At 46.3% G+C, this 19301-nt stretch overlaps 1 protein-coding gene across 9 annotated transcripts in view; it reads left to right on the top strand.

Moving 5' to 3' along the window:
* tnk2b (tyrosine kinase, non-receptor, 2b) overlaps positions 1–19301 on the top strand; it is a 405837-nt gene that overhangs the window by 309378 nt on the left and 77158 nt on the right. For all 9 annotated transcript variants that reach the window (XM_038816361.1, XM_038816360.1, XM_038816362.1 and 6 more), the window contains one exon: positions 16028–16240. In XM_038816361.1, the coding sequence (XP_038672289.1) occupies positions 16028–16240 (213 nt within the window). The remainder of the gene's footprint in view (positions 1–16027; positions 16241–19301) is intronic.

Genomic DNA, 19301 nt, shown 5'->3' with positions numbered 1-19301 from the left:
GCGAGGCGTTGCGAGCCAGACAGATCCCAGGAGCGGGGTCTCCCGGCTTTCACAGGCCACACTGTGCCATGGCGGTGAGCTGACTTTCCGGTGCAGCATGGCCGGAGGACTGTGCCCATTGTTTGTCCTAGAAACATTGTTCTCTAATTACCAATTCCACCCCTGTCACTAAAAATTGTCTGAGGCTGAACCAGCCTGTCGGCACCTTCGTGTCATATTTGACCCTGAGGTAAGCTTCGGACCAGGTATTTGCCCTATCTTCCCCATCATTACATAAGAACATAAGAACTAGGAGCAGGAGTAGGCCATCTGGCCCCTCGAGCCTGCTCCGCCATTCAATGAGATCATGGCTGATCTTTTGTGGACTCAGCTCCACTTTCCGGCCCGAACACCATAACCCTTAATCCCTTTATTCTTCAAAAAACTATCTATCTTTACCTTAAAAGCATTTAATGAAGGAGCTTCAACTGCTTCACTGGGCAAGGAATTCCATAGATTCACAACCTTTTGGGTGAAGAAGTTCCTCCTAAACTCAGTCCTAAATCTACTTCCCCTTATTTTCAGGCTGTGTCCCCTAGTTCTACTTTCACCCGCCAGTGGAAACAATCTGCCCGCATCTATCCTATATATTCCCTTCATAATTTTAAATGTTTCTATAAGATCCCCCCTCATCCTTCTAAATTCCAACGAGTACAGTCCCAGTCTACTCAACCTCTCCTCATAATCCAACCCCTTCAGCTCTGGGATTAACCTAGTGAATCTCCTCTGCACACCCTCCAGTGCCAGTACGTCCTTTCTCATGTAAGGAGATCAAAACTGAACACAATACTCCAGGTGGGGCCTCACTAACACCTTATACAATTTTAAACCATTTTTTCCACCCTTGCTTCAACTAATCTGTTGTTGAAAACACCATCCATGTCTTAGTTACTCTAGACTAGAATGTACCCAAACACTCCTGGACGATGATCCACATTCTTGTTCATCAATCACCCTGGTGTTCATTGACTCATTGGCTCCCGGTGAAGCAATGTCTTGATTTAAAAATTCTTATAATTGTGTTCAGCTCAGTCTGTGACTTCACCCCTTCCTATCACTAATCTCTATTCTCACAACTCTCCAAGATATGCGTTCATCTAATTCTTCCCTCTTGAGCATCCTTGATTTTAATCACTCCACTATCAGTGGCCGTGCTTTCAGCTGCCTTCATGCTATGCTCTGGAATCCTCTTCCTAAATGTCTAACAATCCCTCTCTTCCCTCAAGATGCCTCTTAAATCTACCTTGTTTGGCCATTTACTTGGATATCACCACACATGGTTGGTGTCAGAATTTGCTTTATGACATTCCTGTAAAATATCTTGGGACATTTTGTTACCTTAAAAGATGCGTCAGTAGGCAGCACGGTGGTGTGCAGCGGGTTAGCCCTGCTGCCTCACGGTACCGAGGTCCTAGGTTCGATCCCGGCTCTGGGTCACTGTCCGTGTGGAGTTTGCACATTCTCCCCGTGTCTGCGTGGGTTTTGTCCCCACACCCCAAAAGATGTGCAGGGTAGGTAGATTGGCCACACTGAATTGCCCCTTAATTGGAAAAAAATAATTGGGTACTCTAAATTTATTTTTTAAAAATGATGCATCAATAAATACAAGTTATTGTTGTTTAAGAGAAGATTTTCATAGTTCTGTTTGAGAGTTCTTTTTGAGAATGGTAGGTTTCATTGCCATGGCAGCAGTGCTTTCAGAAGGCCTTGTAACAACAAACAATGCAAAGCTGATTTGAATTGGAAGTACCAGAGCTTAAGTGGCAGGACTCCCATTCTGTATATCGAGTTCCCAGTTCAACATTAAAATTACTTCTTTGCAAACACAGCATTGCTTCTTTCCGAACAAGTTTTTTTTATCACTTTCTCAGATTAAAGTATCATTCTCTTGGCAGTTGATCTGCAATGTCAGTGATTCACAAAGCTTTTTATTGTCACCAGGAAATACACTTCACATGATTTGCAACCTTGACGATTTGGGCGATCAAAACCTTATTCAGGTTACAAGCCATTATTCAAACTCCTTTATTGGAGTCAGATAGTGCTGCAGAATTCTCCGTTAAAATTATGTATCATTTTGCACGGAAAAACCGGTGCAAATAATGCTGACTGTTTTGCCGCGATTACTATTGCAATTCTCCCACACTTGGTTAATTTTTGGAAACTAGGGGTGAAATCCCCCGGAAAAGGGATGTATGGGACCCAAAGATGCAATTGCAAGCCCGGCCTCTCAGGGATCGAGGTGGCCTTTTTTAAAGGGCGCCCTGATCTCGAAATGAGAGTGCAGGCACAACCCTCACCCACAAGGATCGCTGTCATTGGGCATCAGGCCCCCTCCTCAAAGACTTTCAATGCAGGCCCGACCCCGTCTCCCTTCAGACCCTTCCCCCAAGGCTCTCCCTTCAGACCCTTCCCCCAAGGCTCTCCCTTCAGACCCTTCCCCAAGGCTCTCCCTTCAGACCCTTTCCCCAAGGCTCTCCCTTCAGACCCTTTCCCCAAGGCTCTCCCTTCAGACCCTTTCCCCAAGGCTCTCCCTTCAGACCCTTACCCCAAGGCTCTCCCTTCAGACCCTTTCCCCAAGGCTCTCCCTTCAGACCCTTTCCCCAAGGCTCTCCCTTCAGACCCTTTCCCCAAGGCTCTCCCTTCAGACCCTTTCCCCAAGGCTCTCCCTTCATACCCTTTCCCCAAGGCTCTCCCTTCAGACCCTTTCCCCAAGGCTCTCCCTTCAGACCCTTTCCCCAAGGATCTGCCTTCAGGCCCTGCCCCCTTCTAGATGGCATCAGCCCCCCCCCCCCCCCCCCCCCCCCTTGGCACCAGCCCCTTCGCAGCCAACTCCTGGAATAGCGTGATGCGCTCCAGACACAGCATGAGCAGAGAATTTCTCTCATTGATTTGCCAACTAATCAATTATGTGATTTTCAATCAGTCCAAAAAGATTGTCCAGTCTTATAGCTTCCCACCAGTCCAAAATGAACAGAAGTTTCCACCAATTGAGGATCACTTCCTGTAAGTGTGTAGCATCCATTTCAGAGATGTTATAGTGCTGAACTTTCTGGAGGACCGTGGCTTCATAACATGACTGGATGCTGGGCAGCTACAAAATTTGAGTTTCCCAATTGAGATCCGCAGGCTTAGATTTACTAGTATTAGCTTGACAAACATAGGATGCAGATAAGATTTAGTTGTTAACGGTGGATTTTCTCTTGAGAGGCTTCTACTTTACTGCTGGACTTTGGAGTGGGATGGGGGTTGCATAAAGATTCTTACTTTTAATCATCACACTTTGTCTATGAACGCAGACATCTTGGGCCAGAATTTTGCCAAGGAGGTGGGTAACAGGAGTCAAGTATGTTTTTGTGTCAAAAACCCAACTCCAATGGGAAACTGACTGAGGTTTGGATTTTTGCAGGTGCAATCCCTTAATTGATAGGGATTTCCCTTCCAAATAAAGCCAGCTGGGGCAAGAACGAAAGTGGGTTTAAGACACCGAAGGCAAACATCACTAAGGCTGTTAGTTGTCCTGAGGGAGAGAGTTTGTGCCAAACCTGCCACTGCACAATTGGAAATTGAGATGTCTCAGGGAAACAGGAGGCTGGGCACCTGTGAGGGAGCGAAGCCCTTTTCCATGAGGGTGGCAGGAGGACACAACCTTGTAATGCAGCAAGGGTATTTATCTGTTTAGCATCATCTCTCACTACCTCCATTTCTCCCTCTCTTACCTCATGCTCCTGCTACCCTCTGATGAGTTATCCCTTTGCAGGATCTCACAGTCCTCAAGGTCCACATATCCCTGCAGGGCCAGGTTATGAAGAGCACAGGAGGGTATGTAGGATACCACCTGACCAGTCTAAACACCAGACTCCATGTCCTCTGAGCTATTGATGTTCCATCACTTGATGTCCAGCCTCAGTAAAGGCGGCATCTATCACCCGGGTGATGCACAAGTGTGCAGCCACCTGTGGGATGCTACAGAGGTTTAGGGCTGGCAAAGTCTGTGACCATCTGCCTGGACAGTTGACGTTTCCTTTGGCACTGGTTTTCAGTTTTGTCCAAGTAGTTTCAATTCTAAATAAGTCAGGGTCATGTCCCCTCCGCCTTCATGTCCCCTCCGCCTTCATGTCCCCTCCGCCTTCATGTCCCCTCCGCCTTCATGTCCCCTCCGCCTTCATGTCCCCTCCGCCTTCATGTCCCCTCCGCCTTCATGTCCCCTCCGCCTTCATGTCCCCTCCGCCTTCATGTCCCCTCCGCCTTCATGTCCCCTGACCGTTTTCTAGCCTTTTGATGCCTGGTGCTTTGCAATATCCTGTGAAGACTGCTGCTCCTCTTCTCCACTCGCCTCGATTTCTGTGAATACAGTGCCTATTTCCAGCTGCATCCTTCCTGGTACACAAATGGAGTCCATATAGCCTTGCCCACTGCTCCAATGTCCACTTGATGCCATGAGAGTGATGGCCCCTGATCTGCTAAATTATTTAATTTTGGTTCCCCTCTTGATCTGGAATGGGCTGGTGCAACTTGAATTTCAACAGTTATGGAAACCTTTAAAATTGTTCTCTTCCCTGTGTCTCTTCCTGGCTTCCCTGCAGCTGGTCCGATTCTGTTAGTTGCTTGATGCTGTTTCCCCCCCAGGAGATTCCAAATGGTCGCATAGCCAGGGTTTTACCAAGCCCTCCACAGCTTTAAGCCTCTTAAAATGTGCGGGGCGAGTTCGGAGGCCAAACCTTGGGCCGTTCTGGCTCAAATTGGGCTGTAAAATTTGGCCTCTTAGAATTTGCAGTCATGGGTCACTTGTGAACTTCACTGAGTTTGAGATGTTTTGCATCATTTGAACATAACTTTTCTGTGGATTACTGGACTTGATTTGTTTCAGTGAAGTTTGTGAAGTGGTTTTGACGTAAAGTAAAGGGAGTTAATTTTCTTACAACAGTTGTTTATGCTTCGTACCAAATGCTTATTTGCTGTTACAACCTGGTCTGTAATAAAATATGTGACTGTTCCTTTATAGTATTTTGGGTGATCCGGAATCTCTGTGGAGTCTTGGTTGAAGCCTCTCTTCCCCCCCCCCCCCCCCCCCCCCCTCTGCTTCTGTCTGTCTATCTCTGTCTCTCTTCCCCCTCCCCCCCCCGCTTCTGTCTGTCTATCTCTGTCTCTCTCTCTCCTCCTCCTCCCCCCCCCCCCCCCCCCCACTTCCCTTTCTATGCCAGAAGTGGCAAATAAACAGGAAATCCAAGATTAAGTAGCTTCTAAAATTACATGTGTATATTGCCGTTTTTGGCAGCAGTGAGTGATAGTGTAATCAGTGGCTCAAGGTCCTGGTACCAATCAATCAACAGAGCACAGCTTCTCAGTGACAAAACCTACACCCGCTTTTATCATTCAGGAAACCACAGGCAATTCTTTGGTAAAGAACAGCTTTAAATAAAGTTCCTCCTGCTCACAACACTATTTTTAAACCAGGAGTCTTTTACTGGAACAGGACTGAGTCTTCTGATCCTCCTTTCTATAATTATAGTTAGCTAATGGACAACCTAACATTAGTACAGTGGAAGTGTAACCCTTTCACCTGCTTCCAGTTTTGAGTGAACAACCAGATTAATCTGAGGCTTTGAACTCTTTTTCATATCTCTTAGTTGCTATGATTTGCTGAGCAGCATGTTTGCAATAGAAATTAAATAATCATATCCAATTTAAGAGTGAAGATAAAATACAGCTGACAAGTCAAAATTCTAGATGGAATAATTCTACGATCAATAAGGGTGTTTTAGAACTAAGCATTTTTTTAAAAAGAAAATTAATTCTCAGTTTTAATTCTTTCATGGGATCTGAGCCTTGCTAGCATGGCCAGCATTTGTTGCTCACCCCTAATTGCCCTTGAGAAGGTGATGGGGAGCTGCTGCTTTGAATCGCTGCAGTCCTATAGTGTGCATAAATTGCAGTGCTGTTATGAAGGGAATTCCAAGATTTTGCCCCAGCAACAGTGAAGGAACAAATAAAATCAAGATGGTCTGTGGCTGAGGGGAACTTGCAAGTGATGGTGTTCCCATTTGTCTGCTGCCCTTGGTCTTCTTGATAGCGAAGGTCACGGATTTGGAAGGTGATATTGAAGGAGCCTTCGTGAGTGCATCTTAGAGATGGTACACACTGTTGCCACTGTCTGTCATTGATGGAGGGAGGGAATGTTTAAGCAGTGGGTGGGGTGCCAATCGTGTGGACTGGTGTTGAGCTTCTCGAGTGTTATTGGAGCTATACTCATCTAATCAAGTGTAGCGTATTCCATCATATTCCTCAGTTATGCCCAGGTGGTGGACAGGCTTTAGGGGAGTCAGGAGGTGAGCAATTTGCCATAGAATATCCAGCTTCTGACTCGCCTTTGTCGCCAGAGTATTTATATGGCTGATCCAATTAAGTTTCTGGTCAATGATGACCACTAGGATATTGATGTTGGGGGAAATTCAGTGATGGTAATGCAATTGAATATTCATTTGGCATGAAAGTAACTTGCTATTTGTCAGCCCAAACCTGGATGTTGCCCAGGTATTGCTGCCTGAGGGCACAGGCCACTTCAATAATATGGCTGGGATGTTAGTAGGGCCATAGACTTTGCTGTACCAATACCGTCAGCCGTTTCGTGACATCACCTGAAATTTGTTGAACACTTGTATCTGTAATAATGGGAACCTCAGGAGGCCGCGATAGGTCATCCACCCAGCACTTCGGATGAAGGTGGTTACATTTGCTTCAACCTTGTATTTTGCTTGGTGTGCTTTGTTTCCATATCATCGAGAATGGGGATATTTGTGGAGCCTCTTCTTCCAGTTAGTTGCTTAATTGCCCACCACCATTCCTGACTGCATGTGACAGGACTGCAAAACTTTCATCTGCTTTGTTGCTTGTGAAATTGCTTAGCTCTGTTCTATGCTGATTCTGCTGTTTGGCATTGCACATTGCAGCATCGCCAGATTGGTACCTCATTTTAAGGAATGCCTGCTATTGTTTCTGGCATGCTCTTCTCATTGAACCAGGGTTGCTTCCCTGGTTTAAGAGTAATGGAAGAATGGAGGATATGTTGGGTGGTTAGATTACAGATTGTGGGTGAATGCAATGCTGCTTCTGTTGGTGGTTGACAGCACGTCATGGATGCCCAGTTTTTGAGTTGCTAGATCTGCTCTGAATCACTCCCGTTTAACATATTGGTAGTGTCACACAAAATGATGGGCAGTATTCTCAGTGTGAAGACTGGGTTTGACTCTTACCAGTACTATCAATGACAAGTGCATCTGCGACTGGTAGATTGATGAGCTGAGATAGGTTTTCCCTACCAAATCTATCAAGTCTATCAGCTATGTCCTTTAGGAATTGGCCAGCTCAGTCAGTGTTGGTACTCATGAGCTAAGCTTGGCGATGAACATAGAAGACCCCCAGAGTACATTTTGCAACCTCGTTGCTCTCAATACCACTTTCAAGTGGTGTTCAATGTGGAGGCTTGACTAGTCCGTTGGACAGCTCTTCCAATTTTGACACACATCCCCTTATGTTCTTACGGAGGACTTTGTAGAGTTGAGTGGGGACAGTGTGCCATTTTTGTTTCTGGTGCCTAGCTTCGGTGGCCTGTCCGGTTTTATTTCTTTTTGACTTCCTGTAGTGGTTTGGTCCATCTGAGTGACATACAAGACCATTTCAGGAGGTATTTAAGAGTCAACCACATCTCTGTGGGTCTGGAGTCAAGTGGTAATTTCCTTCCCTAAAGGGCATGAATAAACCACATTGAATATCAGATGGGTTTTTAATGACAATTCAGTAGTTTAATGGAAACTATTACTGAGACTAGTATTCAAGTCTATATTTATTCATTCATGAATTTTAATTCCATCAGCTGCTATATTGGATTGGATCCTGTGTCCCCACAGCATTAGCATGGGCATCTGGGTTACCAGTTCAGTAACATTACCACTGCACTACCTCCCATATTCTTCCATTATTTCCATATTCTTCTATTATTTCCTGCCATTCAGAGAAAGTAGTTTTAAAATATATTATAATTTCCAAAAGCAAAGTTTTTAAATTGTTCTCTATAAGAAGCAGCCCATTTCATTTTGCTATATGGAGATTGTTAGTATTTATTTTAAAGCCAAGAAGAGTAGGCAGTCTGAAGGGTTAAGTACATCTTGACAGGTGTGTAAATCAGATTAACCACCATGTTAGTGCCTGCCGAAGAAGGAGTTGATATCAATGACTAAGAAAATTGGGCAGGGTAATAATGGCTGCTATCTATTTTGGATCTTCATCAAAACTGAGTTATATCCCGAAAATCTTTTGACTGAGGTTATCCAAATTTTAATGGACTTTAAGAATTGAGAAGTCAGTTCATACAAAAATAGGAAAGAGGAACTAAAGTTGGTGATTCAATAAGATCGTGGCTGATCTTTTGTATTTTGACATTCCCATCGACCCAATAACTTTTGATTCCCTTCCGTAACTCAATGGGCCGAATAGCCTCCTTCGGCACTGTAGGGATTCTAAGGTGTAACAAGAATCTATCTATCTCTGCCTCATAAATATTCAATGATCCCGCTTCCACTTCCTTCAGAGACAGAGAGTTCCAAAGTTGCACCTTTGTCCTTTGGGAGAAAAAATAAATCCTCATTTCTGTCCTGTAAGAATGAACTCCAATTTTAAACAGTGCACCCAGGTTCTGGGCTCATCACCAGAGGAAACACCCTTTTTATGTTTTTAAAAAATCATTTTCAGGATGTGAGCGTCACTGGCCAGGAGGACTTTGAGGAAAACTTCCAGGCAGTGGTGTTCCCATGTGTCTGCTGCCCTTGCCCTTCTAGATGGTAGTGGTTATTGGTTTGGACGTTGCTGTGTAAGAGCGTTGATGAGTTCTTGTAGTGCATCTTGTAGATGGCATAAGATGCTTCCACTGTTCACTGATGGTACAGAGACTGATTTTTGTGGAAGGGGTGCCGATCAAGTGGGCTGCTTTATCCTGGATGATGTTGATCCTCTTGAGTATTGCTAACATTGCACAGGTAAGAGAAGAGATTTCCAGCACACCGCTGACTTGAGCATTGCAGATGATGGATAGGCTTTGGAGTAACACGGGATGAGTTATTCTCCACAAATTTCCCAGCTTCTCATCTCTTGTAACAACCATATTTATGTGGCTGCTCTGGTTCAGTTTCAGGTCAATGGTAACCCCTAGGATGCTAATGGTCATGGATTCAGTGATGGTAATGCTGTTGAATGTCAAGGGACGATGGTTAGATCATTTCTTGTTAGAGATAATCATTGCGTGGTACTTGTGTGGCACAAAAATAATTTGCCACTTGTCAGCCAAATCCTGGATATTGTCCAGACCTTACTGTTAGAATCCATAGAATTCCAACAGTGCAGAATGAGGCCATTCTGAAAAAGCTCTGGTGGGAAGGTTGAGGGAAACCCCGAGGTGTTCTACACTTATGTGAGAAATAAGAGGATGATCAGAGTGAGGGTAGGGCCGATCAAGTATAGTGGAGGGAGCTTGTGCCTAGAGTTTGATGAGGTGGGGATCTATCTATCAATATTTTGCTTCTGTATTCACTAGAGAGAGGGACCTTGTTGCTCGTGAGAACAGTGTGAACCAGGTTAATAGGCTCGAACAGGTTGATATTAAGAAGGAAGATGTGCTGGAAATTTTGAAAAGCATCAGGATAGAGAAGTCCACTGGGCCAGACGGGATATCCCCAAGGTATCTACAGGAAGTGAGGGAGGAGATTGCTGTGCCGATGGCAATGATCTTTGCGTCCACACCCCCACTGGAGTAGTACCGGATGATTGGAGGGAGGCGAATGTTGTTCCCCTGTTCAAGGAAGGGAATAGGGAAATCCCTGGGGATTCCAGACCAGTCAGTCTTACATCTGTGGGCAGCAAAATACTGGAAAGGATGCTGAGAGATAGGGGGCGCGATTCTCCGCAAATGCGGCGAGTCGTCAAGGCTGCCGTGAAACGGGCCGTGTTTCACGGCAGCCTCCGCGCCCCCTCCCGGGACCCGATTCTCCCCCCCCCGGGGCGGGGCTAGCAGCGGGTCCCCGTGAAGCACGGCATCGCGGCCTTAGCGACCATCGCTGAGTCCGCGCGCCAAGCGTCACGCCGGCTGACGCGCACGATGCATCAGCCGCGCATGCGCGGATTGGACGGCTCCAACCCGCGCATGCGCGGGGTCGTCATCCCCCTCGGCCACCCCGCGGACTGATCCTGCGGGGCGGCGGAGGGAGAAAGAGTGCGTCCGTCACGGACGCACTGCCCCCCTTGGCACGGCCGTGGTACTGCCGTGCCAATCGGGGCCCTGGATGCCCAGAACGGGCATGTTGCGGCCGTTTTTACGACGGCAACAAGCATGTGTGTTTGCGACCGTAAAAATGGCCGTAAAGGCCTGGGAACTCGGCCCATCGGCCTGGGGAGAATCGCTGTTCGCCGTAAAAAACGGCGAGCTCCGATTTGTGTCGTGGGGCGGCCGGGGGGGGAGCGAGAATAGCGGGAGGGCGGGAAAAATGTCGGGGACGCCCTCCCGCTATTCTCCGACCCGTCGTGGGCAGTGGAGAATCGCGCCCAGGGGGCGGAATTCTCCGACCCCCCGCCGGTCCAGAGAATCCCCGGGGGTGGCGTGAATCTCGCCCTTCCGCTCCATCGCCGGCTGCCGTATTCTCCGGCGCTGTTTTCAGGCGGCGGCTCGGTTTCCGTCGTGCCGGTCTGGGGCCGTTGCCCCCCCCCACCCGGGCAATTCTCCAGGCCCTGATGGGCCGAGCGACCGCGCGTTCTTGGCTAGTCCCGCCGGCATGAAATGGAGATGGTCCATCCCAGCGGGACCTGGCTTGGAGGGTGACTAGCAGAGTCCTCGTGGGGGGGGGGGGGCGCGGGGGGATCCGGACCCGGGGGGGGGGTGCGCGGGGGAACGGACCCAGAGGGGGGGGCGCGGGGGGATCCGGACCCGGGGGGGGGGGAGGCGCGGGGGGATCCAGACCTGGGTGGGGGCACCCACGGTGCCACGGCCTGCGGTCGAGGCCCACCGATCTGTGGGCGGGCGTGTGCCGTGGGGGCACTCCTTCCTTCCGCGCCGGGCCGTTCTGCAAATTGCGGGAGAATCCCGGCCAGGATTTATGATTATTTAGAAAAACATAGTTTGATTAAAGATTGTCAGCATGGCTTTGAGAGGGGCAGGTCAGGCCTCACAAGCCTCATTGAATTATTTGAGGATGTGATGAGACACATTGATGAAGGTCGGGCAGTGGATGTGGTGCATATGGATTTCAGTAAGACATTTGCTAAGGTTCCCCATGTTAGGTTCATTCAGAATGTTGGGGGCATGATTTGGTTGTCTGGATACAGAATTGGATGACCGAAGGAAGACAGGAAGTGGTAATGGATGGACAGTATTCTGCATGGAGGTCGGTGACCAGTGGTGTCCCGCAGGGATCTGTTCCGGGACCTCTGCCCTTTGTGGTTTTCATAAATGACTTGGATGAGGAAGTGGAAGGGTGGGTTACTAAGTTTGCCGATGACGCAAAGGTTGGTGGAGTTGTGGATAGTGCTGAGGGCTGTTGCACATAGACATGACACAGAACATACAATGCAGAAGGTCCTTCGGCCCATCGAGTCTGCACAAATCCACTTAAGCCCCCACTTCAACCCTATCCCCTTAACCCAATAACCCCTCCTAACTATTTTTGGACACTAAGGGCGATTTAGCATGGCCAATCCACCTAATCTGCACGTCTTTGGACTGTGTGAGAAAAGCGGAGCACGCGGAGGAAACCCACGCAGACACGGGGAGAACGTGCAGACTCCGCACAGACAGTGACTCAGTAGGGAATCGAACCTGGGACCCTGGCACTGTGAAGCCACAGTGCTAACCACCAAGCTCAACGTGCTGCCCTAAATGTGCAGGTTACAACAGGACGTTGACAGGATGCAGAGCTGGGTTTAGAAGTGGTAGATGGAGTACAACCTGGATAAATGTGAAGTGTTCATTTTGGAAGGTCAAATTTGAATGCTAAATACAGGGTTAAAGGCATGGGGCGTGATGGCCCGACGCCGGTGTCAAAAACGGCGCGAACCACTTCGGTGTCGGGCCAACCAGAATGTCGGAAAACCTCCGACCCGGAAGGGGCTAGCAGCGGCGTGACGCCATTCGCGACAGCGTCACCCTTCATTGACGCGCACGACGTCATTGGCGCTGCGCGGCCTCACAGTATAACTGACGCCTCCGCCCGAGACCCAGCAAAATGGCCGCTCGCCGCGCAGCGCCGAGGTTCCAGGAGCGCGACATCGAGGTGCTCCTAGACGCAGAGGAGGGAGGCCCTGTACCCCGGACACGGCCACAGGGTCACTCCACACCTCAGCCGGTGCCTGCAGAGGCCGTCAGTGCCCTGGCCGTAACAGCCAGGACAGGCACAAGACGTTCAATAACCTAGTTAGGGCAGCCAGGGTGAGTAACCCCCACCCCACGATGGGCGGGACAGTCCTAGCTGAAACCGACATTGCTGCACCCACCCATGCAGGCTGCATGGGGCACGATGGGGTGTAAAACCTCTGCTAGCATACACACAACCGCTGGTCCGCATGTATATGTCGGCCAAACACTGTTGACCCTTATCCCTGCTCCCCCCCCCCCCCCCCCCCCCCCCCCCCACCCACCACACCACCCCATGCAGGAGAAGCGCGCTCATAACAACAGGGAGCATCAGAGGACCCGAGGGGGTCCAAATGAAGTACACCCCCTCACCGTTCATGAAGAGAGGGCACTGGACCTTGCAGGCGGACCCGAGGACCGGGAGGTTTGGATGCAAACGTTGGGGGCGCGGAAGAAAAAGCGTTCCCCCATGGCACAGACCCGCCCGCCGATCGGTGGGCCCCAATCGCGGGTCAGGCCACCGTGGGGGCACCCCCCCGTAGTCAGTTCGCCCCCCGGAGCCCGCCCGCGCCGCTAATCCCGCCAGTCATGTAGGTGGTTTAATCCACGCCGGTGGAAAAGGCCTGTCAGCGGCGGGACTTCGGCCCATCGCGGGCTGGAGAATCGCCGCGGGGGGACCGGCGCGGCGCAATGCGGGACACGGTGGGGTGGGGGGGGGGGGGGGGGGGGGGGGGGGGGGGTTGACGCGGCCCGCCGGTTCTCTGTCCCCCTGGGGGGTCGGAAAATCCCTCCCCAGGTTTAACCAATGCCCTGTATAACTGACGTGGAAGAATCTTGCCTTTATGTTCAATTCCTCTCATACTAAAGGAAAGTATTCCAGTAGCTTCTTGATTATGTTCTGTACCTGCATATTAACTTTTTGTGACTCATGGGCGAGAACAATTTGATCCCTCAGCACCTCTGCATTCTGCAGGTGTTCTCTATTTAATAATACTCTTAAGTAAACTTCAATTTCCCACATTGTACACCCATCTTCCAGACTTTTGACCACTCACTCAATCTATCTGTATCCGTCTGCAAACTCCTTATGTCTTCTTCACAATATGCTTTCTTACTTACCTTAGTGTTGTTTGCAAATTTTGTTACCATGCCTTCGCTCCCCTCATCTAAGTTGCTAAAATGAATTGTAAAAAGTTGAGGCCCCAGCGCAGGCACCTGCGGAATTCCAGTAATTAATTCTGACAACCGCAAAAAGACACATTTATGTTTTCTGACAGCCAATCTTCTATCAATGTTAATATGTTACTTGCTACACCATGCACTTTAATTTTCCGCAGTAACCTTTGATGAGGCACCTAATGAAATGACTTCTAGAAATCCAAACACAGTACATCTGTTGGCTCCCCTTTATGCACAGCACACAGGGCATCACAGTGGTTAGCACTGCTACCTCAGGTTGAAAGGGACCAGGGTTCAATTCTGGTTTTGGATGACTGTCTATCTGGCGTTTGTACTTTTCCTGTGTCTGCTTGGGTTTCTTCCGGGTGTTCCGATTTCCTCCCACAGTCCAAAGATGTGCAGGTTAGGTAGATTGTCTGTGCTAAATTGCCCCTTAGTGTCCAAGGATGTGTAGATTAGGTGGGGTGGGTTATAGGGATAATAATAATGTGGGGAAGTGAGCCTCGGTAGGGTACTCTTTCAGAGGGTCGGTGCAGATTTGATGGGCCGAATGGCCTCCTTCTGCGCTGTTGAAATTCTATGTGTTACCCCTTGTTATGGGCCAGGGTTTAGAGAGCACCAAAGTATATCATGGAGTTCACCTGACCTACAGCTGTTTATAGATTTTGGTTATGAGCACAATACCTCTTCAGGTATTATGTAACAGAGGCCTTAAGCACTTTAAATCAAAAACAAAGTTTATTCTACAAATTCAGTTAACATTTTATAAACATACTCTATAAGCATTTTTATCAACTACAAACATACATCCCCCACACAGCTACAGTACTCTATATTTAACCCTTAATAACTTCCCTTTTGCTGATTAACTCAGGTAACAACATCCATAAATCATACAATCCCTTTTCCCACAAAACAGTAGGTTTGAATTCTTACAGAAAACAGGTATCACTTTTAACTTATCAAGTGATCTGAACACCGTTTAACATATAGAGAGAGAGACCAAAATAAACCTCCTTTGTCTGAATGCAGCTCCCAACTGTCTAAACCGAAAGTAAAACACAGAGCCACAAACAGCTCCCAGCTCAAAATGAAAGTAAAAGAACAACAGCCCAGCTCCACCCACACAATGACATTACTGAAGCTATTTGATAAATACACGTCTTAAAGGGACATTCTCATGACACCTTCAAAGAGCTTGAATACATTGATTAAACATGATTTCCCTTTCACAAAACCAGGTTGACTCTTCCAAATTACCATGAGTTTTTCTTTGTGCCCAACTATAATTTTTTTTTATTGATTCTGACAACTGCCCATGACAGGCAACAAGCTAACTGGCCTATACTTGCTTTTCTGCCTCCCTCCCTTCTTAAACAGAGGGGTTATATTTATTACTTTCCAGTCTGATGGAATCCTTCCAGAATATGGGAAATTTTGAAAAGTTAGCACCAACACATCTACCTCATTAACCAGCTCTTTTAAGACCCCAGGATGAAGTCCACCTGGACCCAGATGGTTGTGAACAGACAACCCAAATTTGTTTATTGTTTAGAAATGAAAAGGAGTGCTTTCCCAGTTACTGAAAATGCTTGATAATTTTGTGTATCGTGTGACATTAAAAACTGGGAAAGTGGGCGACCAGGGGCTTTTCACAGTAACTCCATTGCAGTGCTAATGTAAGCCTGTTTATCCTCTGATTTTAGTTTCTCTGCTGTTTGGCCGTTCACATTTTATTCTCTCTGAGGATTCCCATTAGCACTCTTTTCCCTTGGTTTCTGTGGCTATGACTTATCTTTCATTCCCTCACCCTACAGTGTAAATATCTCCCACTTTATATGCCTTTTAGCTTTAACAAAGGGTCATCTGGACTCCAACATTCTCTTACAGCTCTTACAGATGCTGCCAGACCTATTGAGATTTTCCAGCATTTTCTCTTTTGGTTAATGTAAGCCTACTTGTGACAATAAAGATTATTATTATTATTTTTTTATTTGCCCAATCTGCACTTGAATGTTGCCAGAGTTTCATCGTTGGCCACTAACTCAAAGTGAATTTTGCAGCCTCCTGATTCTGTGAGTGAATACGTTCCTTCTCAATTCAGCCTCCTTTACATTTGAATTTCATTGTGTTCTCCTGTTAATTTCTTTAAGTACATCCATTTGCATCATCCCACTCCCACCAATTAGAGAGGAAATAGCATGTAATCGACTGTTTGTTAAACGTATTATTGTTTTCCCAAGGCCCTGAACTGAAAGTTGGCACTGAACTGTCCATCTGATTTCATGAATGCTTGATATGGGAAATAGTATGTCATGTTAGCATTGTAGGGACATTTTTGCTACAGTTGGTTGAATTAGCTGAGGGATTTGAATCAGGGGGACATTGGGTTGTTCACAGTGGTTTGTATTTTTCCAGGTGTTTAGTGGAAAACGTCCTGAATCTGAATTCCAGCCTCAGCCAGGAGCAACATTTCGCAAACTACCAACTCCTCCACCACCACCGGCTGAAGGGAACCAGACACTGACGTGTCTGATTACCGAGAAAGATTTAACACTTCACGAGAAACTAGGTGATGGGTCCTTTGGAGTTGTGAGGCGAGGTGAATGGCAGTCACCTTCTGGAAAAATTGTAAGTACATGTTCATAGGGTGATGACACTTGAAAACGAGATTAAAATTACAAACAAAGCACACTGATTGAAGCTAATTATAAGTTGTCTATTTACCATTATTGAAACAAATCCTCCTATTCTTTTGTTAAATAACCAAGATGTATTTATTCTATTCTTTACTATGTCTAAGCATGAATTTCCTTTGTGTCCATATGCATGATTGTTCTGCTGTCAGACCTGAGCATGTTAGTTTTATTTCACTTTTTTTCCTCTTCTCTTTATCCCTCACACTCCTCTCTTATCTCCCCTTCCTGTCACCCAGTCATGTCACGTTTCATTTCCCCTTTCTAGGATACTTGATACCACACACCCTCCCTCCATCAGTCCTTAATTTTTACACTGTTTTTCTTCTCTCTTGCTGCTCTCCGAGGCTGAATACCTTCTTGGATAAGCCCACAGCCTCCGTTGGTGCCTCGCTTGATGTTCTCTAAGGGCCCATTGAGCCATTGCCTTTATAGAAGTCCCATCCTGTTTTTTCTCTCTCTCTCTCTGATGTGTTAGATATCTGATGTGCTAGTAGACCCTCTGGGATGTAATCTCTTCAGCCACCCCATCCCACTTAGCCCTTCTAGTGCTGATTCCTTGCAAGCCAGTGGGTTTGTGCATCACATTAATTTGTGGACTAGAACCTTTCCATTCACAACTTTACTGTAAAGAATTGCATGGGCATCACATCCTTTTTGGAAGCATGACTATTGAATGATCGCTTCATGCCCATTACTGAAGTTTCAACACCGTGTTTATTTTCCATCAACTGTCCGTCCAAACTGGCACAGTAATGTTGCGGACCTAGTCATCAAATTCCAAATTCACTAGAATTGAGATGGTATACAGGTCAGGAAGGATTGAACATGGCCGGGAAAGAGTACTTTATAGGGTGACCTGATTGTGGTCTTTACGACTGGTTTGGAGAAGATGTTTCTATTTGCTGTATATTATCATTCCGAAATTTAATAGTGAATTTAGAGGAAACGTGATTTAGATTTGGAACTCGCTACCACAAGGAATAGTTGAGGCATGAAGTTTAGGTGAATTTAAGGGAATGCACGATAAACACATGAGGGATAAAAGAAAAGGAAATATTATATAGAGTGGGAGGAGGCTGATTTGAATCAAAAACTTCAGCAGGCACCAGTTAGCCTAATGGCCTGTTATTATGCTAGAAAAATATTGTACATTCTGACAGAGTTTCGAGAACTGGAGGGGGTGAATTTCATTATTAGTCTGCTTTAGGAAGTGGGTGTTGTAAGAACTGTGAATTCTAATATAGAACTGAATCCCTTTGCCTTAAGCTGTTGGTTTTTTGTTATCCTGAAAGACTTTCTGCAGGAACATCATTCATGTTCCTACAGTCCAAAGATGTGCAGGTTTGGTGGATTGGCCATGCTAAATTGCCCTTAGTGTCCCAAAACGTTTAGGAGGGGTTATTGGGTTGCGGGGATAGGGTGGAAGTGAGGGCTTAAAGTGGGTCGGTGTAGACTCGATGGCCGAATGGCCTCCCTCTGCACTGTATGTTCTATGTTCATGTTAATACTAATAATTGATAACTGTTTCAAGATAGAAAGTAGATAGTGCGAGTAAAGGATAGTTATTGAGTGTGGCAGAAGGTGGGGAGTGATGTTTCACAAGGATCAGTGCTGGGACCACTATATTCTCAATTTATATTAAATATTTAGAATTTGGAATTATTACAATCCAGATCCCAAAAGTTGCTAGGATAATTTGTAAGACTATAAGGAAAGGATACTTCACCCCAGGAGTGATTTGACACACAAATAAGGATATGGTATATCAAAACAAACTTTTATTACTAACACAGTATTAATAACTTTAACCGTATAAATACAAATAGCTTTCAATTACCAGTTAAGCAATGCCTATCAATATAATGACACAATAACCCTTAACTGCTATCTTAATTTCCACTCAAACATCACCCATCTCAAACCAAAATCCACTTTTAAATACAGTTAGCAGAGTCAGGAATACTTAATGTAAAGAGACAACCTGGATAAATCATTTTGAGGAAGCGATATCCTTCAGGAACCTGCTGCAGGGTCTTGCCTGTCTCAACTTGCTGTTTAAACTGCCTATCCTGTTCACAGGCAAATTTTTAACTCACTGCCTTGAGATCAGCTGCTTTTGGTCTGTCCCCAATCAAATCTTTAACTGAAATGTTTGGGAAGAAACTGCTAGTCTGTCTACATCTTTAACTGAACTGAATTGAGAGCAGCTGCTTGGCTTCTGTTCACATTCAAATTCAGAGCAAAACTGAAATTTTAACATCTGACTACTTCAGTCCTGACTCCTCCCATTACCAACCTCATCTCACTAAGCTGAACACAATGTCTCTAATTATCTAGGAAACAAAAGTCCATTATTCCAGACTTTTACGATGCTTTAATTGCACCTCTGATAGCCACCAACCCTGACTGCGTGGCAAACCAGGATTTTTAAAAACACTTCTGCAGCACTCACACACACTAACCCAGAATTTTAAACTTTACTGCACCAAATACATATTAATCAATGTATTCCTACATTCATCACAGGAATCAAAAACACAATTTCTCAATCCAAATTAGTTGCAAAATGGGAAAATAATTAGCGAACAAAGTTCAATGCAGATAAATGTGAGGTAGAGCATTTTCATAGGAAGAATCACGAAGTCACTTATTATTCGAAGCAGCACGTCTTAGTGGAGTGGAAGTACAAAGGAATCTTGGGGTAACATTTATCAATCACTAAAAGCTGTGCCACAGGTCAGCATGGCCAAAAGAAAAGCAAACCAAGCTCTAGCTAGAGGGATAGAATTAAAAAGTAAGGAAGTTGTGCTGAACCTGTAATGAACCTTGGTTGGACCACACTTGGAGTACTGTGTGTAGTTCTGGTTGTCATATTATGAAAAGGATATAGAGGAACTATAGCGGATATAGAGAAGATTTACAAGGTTGATCCCAGAAAGGTTGGCACTATGTATCTGGAAAGGATTGACAGGGTCTCTTCTGTCATGGAAAAT

This window comes from Scyliorhinus canicula, chromosome 13 (genome assembly GCF_902713615.1).
Source record: "Scyliorhinus canicula chromosome 13, sScyCan1.1, whole genome shotgun sequence".
Taxonomy (NCBI): Eukaryota; Metazoa; Chordata; class Chondrichthyes; order Carcharhiniformes; family Scyliorhinidae; genus Scyliorhinus; species Scyliorhinus canicula.
Note: the sequence above shows the minus strand (reverse complement) of the source record. Positions and strands in the feature narration are given on the sequence as shown.